The sequence below is a fragment of the Octopus bimaculoides genome, chromosome 21, assembly GCF_001194135.2.
Source record: "Octopus bimaculoides isolate UCB-OBI-ISO-001 chromosome 21, ASM119413v2, whole genome shotgun sequence".
Taxonomy (NCBI): Eukaryota; Metazoa; Mollusca; class Cephalopoda; order Octopoda; family Octopodidae; genus Octopus; species Octopus bimaculoides.
In genome coordinates this window covers 5,626,402-5,634,338 of record NC_069001.1, presented here as the reverse complement: position 1 = coordinate 5,634,338, position 7,937 = coordinate 5,626,402, and the positions used below count along the sequence as shown (strand labels likewise).

General features: G+C 34.4%; 1 protein-coding gene across 1 annotated transcript in view; it reads left to right on the top strand.

The window, feature by feature from the left end:
* Positions 1–7,937, top strand: part of LOC106871942 (rhomboid-related protein 3) — a 297,954-nt gene that overhangs the window by 166,570 nt on the left and 123,447 nt on the right. Inside the window, exon 4 of the mRNA XM_052975292.1 lies at positions 3,287–3,445. Coding sequence (XP_052831252.1) covers positions 3,287–3,445 — 159 coding nt within the window. The remainder of the gene's footprint in view (positions 1–3,286; positions 3,446–7,937) is intronic.

Below are 7,937 nucleotides of genomic sequence, written 5' to 3'. Positions count from 1 at the left end.
TATATATATATATATATATATATATATATATATATAGATATGCGTATATATATTGTATGTTTCTGTGTGTTTATAAGAATAAGCTTCGCATTTAAGTTTTGTATTGTAATATGGTAGATGAGCATTTATTGTTGTTTGTCTTATTGTTGTAGGTGTTGATGATGATGGTCATGATGATTTGTGATGACGATGATGGTCATGATGATGATACTGATGCCGATGATGGTTATGTTGATGGTGTTGGTGGTGGTGATGATGATTATGATAATTAAGAAATTAAAAAAAAGGATGACAAAATGGAATTTTATTGGTTAAAAGTTAACTAAAATAGGTTAAAGCGATGGACATCTCAAACTGCTGGGGTCAATTTAATCAACGAACCCCTCCCCCACAAACCCTCTAAAATTAATGGTGTAGATACAGGCTTGGCTGAGTGGTTAAGAGGTTTGCTACTCAAATGCATGGTCGCAGGTTCAATCCCACTGCATGACACATAAGACGATTTTAAGGTAGCAATGGATAAAGTCTAAGGTATCTCTCTTTCTCTCTCTCTCTCTCTCTCTCTCTCTCTCTCTCTTGCATACATTCTCATTTACATCCATACAGCTACATAAATGTAGAACCCACAAACTAATAGACACACAGACAGACAGATAGACAAGCACACAAACAGACCTGCAGCTGACCTAGATTAGAGAGGGCATGTCGTTAATGAGGTTGCAGTTGATTGATTAACCTAACGATCAGTCCAACAATTGATTAGCTAAATGGTTTTTAAACAGCTGACAAAATGAATAATAAAGAAGTGAAATAGAACTGGTGTGTGTTTACTATTATTGGCATAATGACCCTTCCAAAATACAACAAAATCTGTTTCAATACACAAATTTACATCATGAATCTTCCAAAACAAAAACAAAAGCAGGTTTGGAATAAAAACAAAAAAAAAATGTCACAAAGAATAACAGTGGTAGGTTGATTCCAAAAATTCAACAACAATTTAGGCTTCTTAAAATACCATTTTGGGAACCATAGCATCAAATTGTGATCTGAGAGAGATTTATCTGCTATTTCTAGCAAGTTCAGCAAGTGGTTGAGGCTGCCCTGCAAGTTTACAACATCTGTTCTGGAATACTGGTGAAAATCAGGTAATTCTACAGGAGAGGTGTATGAAGAAATTCTTAACCTTTAGCACATTGCTTTGTCTCCAGAATTGTTTCTCCTGCCACTGCTCTGATACGACAGGGGAGAAAACTCACATGGTGACACGATGCACCTATAGTGTACTAAAGGTTAACCATAGTTTTGCTTGGAGTGATCTTATCTTTCTTTGAATGTAGTTAATACCTTTGGTAAAGGCATGAATACTACAACACTGCAATCAGCCTGAGGTGATTACATAAAGATGGAAAGGGAAACATCCGTGTTTAAAACATTGGCAGAGTTTCTTTCAGAATAAATAACCTACACAACTTGTAATGAAAGATTGAATTTCTGAAAAAGAATTTTTTTTTTCTTAGTTTGATTCATTTATTTATTTTTGCAGAGACGTAATCTCCTCAGTTTAAAGCATGTGATTCAGAGAAAAAAAAAGAGAAAAAATATTGTAAAAAAGTCAAAAACGAAAAAGTTACGGCCAGTTGCATATTCTAAAATGGAGAATGAGATGGGAATTAAAAAATTGAAATTGAAAGATAGTTTTTGTTCTACATGTTTCTCTTTTTTTTTATTGCAGAAACATGGTCTTCTATGTTTAAAACATATAATTCAGAAAAAATAATTGCAATAAGTACAAAATAAAAAAAAGAACAAAACAAAAGAGAGTTATGGTTGGTTGTATACTCCAATTCAGAAATGGATGGTAAAAAAGAAAAAAATGTAAAAAAATTTAAATGTTGCGATTTTTTTTTTCTTACAGAATTGTAATCTCTAATGTTTATAACATAGAAATCCAAAGAAACTGTTTGGGGAAAAAAATAATCTTAGTTATATGGTAGCGAGGGGAGTGCTTATTACAAAACTCCGCTGAAGCATTTTACAATTTGGAATTCTTTTGTTTTTAGATTCGTTCTTTTTGACAAGTGATTTGATCTTAGACCATGTATTGAAACTGTAACCATGACATCGTGATTGACTCATAACCCTTGCAACACACACATGCATGCATACACGCACGCACCTGCACACAAGCACATGCCTGGACACATGCACACATATACACAGGCATACACATACGTACCTATCTTCACTTTTATTCTGTTATAATAACAGTCTTTGGTCGTACATCTACAACATGGCCACTGATAATATTCTGTTGTATCTTGTACGATGGAATAGATTATCAATATCAACCAGACATAGCTGTGTGGTAAGAAGTTAACTTCCTAACCACATGGTACCAGGTTCAGTCTCACTGCATGGTACCTTGGGCAAATGTCTTCTACTACAGCCCTGGCCAACCAATTCTTTATGAGTGGATTTAGTAGATGGAAACACTGAAAGAAAGCCATTGTGTATATATATATTGGGTTGTCCGGAAAGTTCGTGCCGATTACCTTTCGACTTATTTGCCATGAAACCATCTCAATTCTGGGAAGAGGGTATTTTCAATTTTAAAGGAAAGATGGAGACGCATTGTGCAACAAAATGGTTCATATTTCGTTGATTAAAAATGTAATGCCAAGTATCTATTGATCGTTTTCTTTCCTTTAAAGATCGGCACGAACTTTCCGGACAACCCAATACATATGTGTGTGTGTGTGTGTGAGAGTATGTTTATGTGTGTGTATGTTCACCACACAACCACGCCTGCACCTGACTATAATTTCATTGTTTCCACTCTGAGACCCTAAAAGAGTTCGCATGCATGCTGTCCTTTCTCTTTCACTTAGCCAGAAAAACACAGAAAGCAAATCATCATCATCCTCATCATCATCATCGTTTAACGTCCGTTTTCCATGCCACTGGCACAGGGGCCAGAGGAGCTGGCATCGACCACGATCGGATGGTGCTTTTTACATGCCACCAGCACGGAAGCTAGTCAAAGCAGCACTGGCACCGACCACAATTGGATGGTGCTTTTTACGTGCCACTGGCACGGAAGCCAATTAGAGTGGCACTGGCATCAGTCACGTTCGGATGGTGCTTTTAATTATCATAATTCTTCAACAATTTAATTACTTTCCCTGGTTTTCCCTGCTTTATTAATTTTGAAAAAAATTCTTATAAATCACATCACTAAAGTTCATTATCTTTTATTTATTATTTTTTTTCATTTTCTCTCTAGTATGATATTCTTGGAAAAGGAGAAATAAGTAAACAAGATTTTCAAGAATTAATGGTAGATCCGCAATTTCAAGAGGAAATTCCATCCCATAAATTGGATATCCTTGGTTCGAAGATGAACACAGTCGATCATCTTTCATACCAAGAATTTGTTAACATAGTAAGTTCACATCATTCTACTATTTGGCAATTATTGAGTCTTATTTATTCACTTTACGTTTTCCAGGTGCTTTTCCTTTCATTGTTTTTCCCATTTTGCAGAAACTGAAAATTTGTTGTTTATTTTATATTTATTATTTTTTTAATTTTTTTACCTTTTATCAGTTAAAAACACTAATGACACAAAATGTAGTTTACTGTTACACTAAGCTGTACTAAAGAGATGATAATGAATTTTAAGTCTACAGAAAGTAAACGAAATCCTTTGAGTATATACAGCATACATTCATTTTACCTTTGTAGATGTGTGAAGTAGAAAAAATATATATATATATATGTGTGTGTATACGTTTTTTCTCCCCTTAATCAAGCCTTCAAAAATTTACCACATTTACATACTTACACATGCATGCTCATAAATATACACTCATATGTATGCACACACACATATACACACACACTCACTCACTCGCTCACTCACACATATATAGATAACAAAAGAAATATTCTCTTCTAGATTTATATAAAAGGCATAAATTTTCTGTAAAATATCATTTCTGATGTTTCTTGGAAGTGAATGAGCTAAAAGCACTAATAGATAATTATCCAAAATTCAGATTATTTCTTTTTATTTTAATTTATAAAATCTGTACACCACTTCAAATAATCTACACACACACACAAATACATACATACACTCACACACATACATATACACAAATACATGCATACACGCACACACACAAATACATACACACACACGCACAAATACATACATACACGCACACTTGGTACAAATACATACATACATACACTAACTTGGTAGCAAAGGCTGTGAATGAAAGCATCTTATTGTAATCATCATTCTTCAAGCCTCTAGCATTCAGATAACTCCATCAAATGCATTGTTTATTTATTCACATCATTTTCACTCGATCATGCAGTATCTCATAGCTCTGAGATTTCTACATGACTTTTGACTTTTAGTCTGACTTTATAGGGTAAGTGTGAGGGCCCAGATGTGGCCAGTTTGAACCTAAAACAGGCAGAATATTCGGGCCAAATGTGGCCAGTTTAAATGCTAAAGAGTTAGAGTTAGATCTTAGGAAGGTCTTGCAGAATTTTATTGTCCGAGATATCATGGTCATTTGTAGCCTAGGAATTAAGAATGTGCAGTATCTCCCCAAGATCTCAAGTTCGGCTGTACTTTGCTCAAAACGGGTTGATATATATCCTGTTGCTCCAATGAAAATAGATATGAAACTGAAAGTGTATCTTGAGTATTGGATTTGCAAACTCCTTATTGATGGTCCATAGATGTCTTCTGTCTCTTGTATTTTTTAACCACATTCGCATTGAGTGGGCAGCTGATTTCCACAACAGATCTTTTCCATGTTCTCTGTTTCGTTGAGTTTTAACCTAGTAGCTGTTTTAATTTTTAAGTTCCATCCATATTCTGTTGACCCATCGGTCTCATTACGGTCGGCTTTGTCTGCAAGCATTTTTTTTTTTGTTATCCTCTTACAGACTCTTCTGGCCACCCCATGTATGCGTGTGTGTGTGCTTAGGCATATTAGTATCTCCTTGCCTTCACATAACATGATTGTTGTAGATAAATGGCATTCATTTTCAATATTCTGAGAAATCCTGTCTGACCACAGCCAAGTATTACCTTGCTTGGAAGCAGGTGACAGGAAGGGCATCCAACCAAAGAAAATGCACCTCGATAAACTTCATGACTCATGCAGACAAAAAAAAAAAGTGGACATTAAAATGATGATGATGATGAGGAGGAGGAGGAGCCTGGGAAATTCAACTTTTTCTAAATGTTCTTATCTCTATTTTACATAAATTTACATATCTTTGTAACATTGATTTATTATGTGAAAGATTTCCATTATGGCTTTGATTGCGTTCCATAGTTATATTGGTGTTTTAAGCATAACTCTCAGACTTGCTTCATTAAGCTAACAACTTCTTTTATGTCTTTGATTTCTTTCCATAGTTAAGCTTATTAAAAGCATTAACATTTGAACTGGTTTCATTATGTTAAATATTCCCGTTGATGTGTAACTTATGAAGCTGTGACTACACGCAAAGTCAAAGTCAAAAGGAAGATTCAGTCATTGGTTGAATATAATAACCAGGAGAGGAAAACGAAGTTCTTATCTGTGTTAATGAGATCAAATGGAGAGAGAGATGGTAACACAGGAATCTGTTCCTGTTGATGAGCAGGAAGAACATGGAGTTTTACTTATTGCTAAAGAAATAGCTGACGTAGAACATAAAGAAGCACAAAAATATGAAGATTCATGTTATAAATATATATACAGGGGCTGGACAAAATAATGGAAATACCTTAAAATTTCAAACAAATTTATTTTAATATGGGGTAGGGTCGTCTTTGGCAGTAATTACAGCTTGAATTCTACGAGGTATGGACTCGTACAAAGTTTGAATTGTTTCCAAATGAATTTTTGTCCATTCTTCAGCTAAAACAGTCTTCAGTTCTTGTAGTGATGATGGTGGAGGATATCGACTCCTTACTTGTTTGAACTCAGAACACGAAGACTGACAAAATGTCGCCAAGCCTTTTGACCAGCATGCTAAGGATTCTTTTCTACTCAAGGCACAAAGACCGAAATTTGTAGGTTGGGGGCAGTCAATTAGATCTACCCAAGTACGCAACTGGTACTTAATTTATCGATCCTGAAAGGATGAAAGGTAAAGTCAAACCCCGGCGGAATTTGAACTCAGAACGTAACGGCAGACGAAATACCAATAAGCATTTTGCCCAACGTCCGAACAATTCTGCCTGCCTGTCTGCTGTCTGAAAGGATGATGATGTTAACAGTGGTGGACACTAAGATATACAATGGTACAAAATGAAGAGTAAAAGCATTGTAGACATTAGTATGGGGGGTGGGGGTGCAGTTTGGTAGATACTTTGACACAGAATAGTACAAGGTGGGGTTGTAATAGCAGCATAAGTCACAGTGTGGTAAATACTAAGACATACAGTAGTATACAGCATCGTCTGGTAATGCTATATGCTACGATATGAGCTATAGTAAGTCAACACAGACATTGCACTAGAAGAATTTTGTAGAACATTATTTTACCATTCCACTGAGTGAATAAATCTGTAGAATTTAAGTCGGTCTTTTATCTTCTGTGATACAAGAACATGCCAATGCAATATGTACATGCTTGTTTGTATGTGTGTGTGTGTGTTTCAGTGTGTTTGTATAATGGTTTGTGTGTATATGTAAATGCATGCTATGCTTGTGTTCACATTTGTTTGTGTTTCTGTGTATGCGTATGTCTATGAGTATACGTGCACATGTGTGTAGAGTAGTGTGCATAAATGAATATATTTATATGTGGATGTTGAACTGTGTCTGAACAAAATGTTCACGTGTGCACATGACTAATGTATGTTTATACTTATACTTATAAATACATGTATGCATGTATATATATATATATATATATATATGTGCTTATACATATATTTATAAATGTATGTATGTATATATATATATGAATTGTGTACATAAGTATCTGTAAATGTAAGAGTGCATGTGTACATAGATAATTGAGTTTATGTGTGTATGTACTTACATATGTATGAGCTTCGGTATAAGTGTATGTGTGTGTGTGTATATGTGTGTGTGTATGTGTGTGTGCAGGCTTAAGTGTGTATGTCTATATGAGTGTTTGCATGTGTGGACTGTATGCATATATGCAAATGTGTCTATAAGCATGTTTGCATATACTTATATATATATATATATATGGCTGTTTGAGCAGATGTATGCACTTATATGTTGATTGTGCTCATGTGCACATATATGCACAAATACATACAAACACACACACATTACAGGTGCATCATTCAACACAAAAACCTGCCCATTATTGACTTGTACAGATGAAAGGAGGAGAGACGACAACAGCGAAGAAGAGAAAGAAGTGGAAGAGGGGGAAAGCTAATGCAAATAAGCATTTTATGTGCATTAAGGCAGAATCTACTGTAATGCTATATTAAACCAACAGATTTTGGTGTTGCAATACAAACAAGACAGGTGTTGTTGCAAAAAGAAGTGGAAGACATGGAAATGACAAACAGAAAAAATAACAAAAAGATAAATAGTCAAAAAAGAAAAGAAATTACAAGAAATAAACAAACGATAATAGCAAAATAGAATAAAATAAAATAGAATAAAATAGAATGACACATACAAAAATCCATCCAACATTTCACAAGGAAAATAGCAACAAAAATTTCTAAATTAGCTGTTATTACTTCCTAAAATCCATAAAAAAAAAGCCTGAAATAAACTCAAATGTTGACAATAATAGGAGAATGGCAAAGAATAATTTCTAGTGTTTTCTTTTTTTTGTTTTATTTTAGTTTTTATCTGTTAATTTTTTTTAATGTCTTTTTTTTTGCTTTTTGTTTTTTTTCTTCCACTTTTGGATTGATGGAA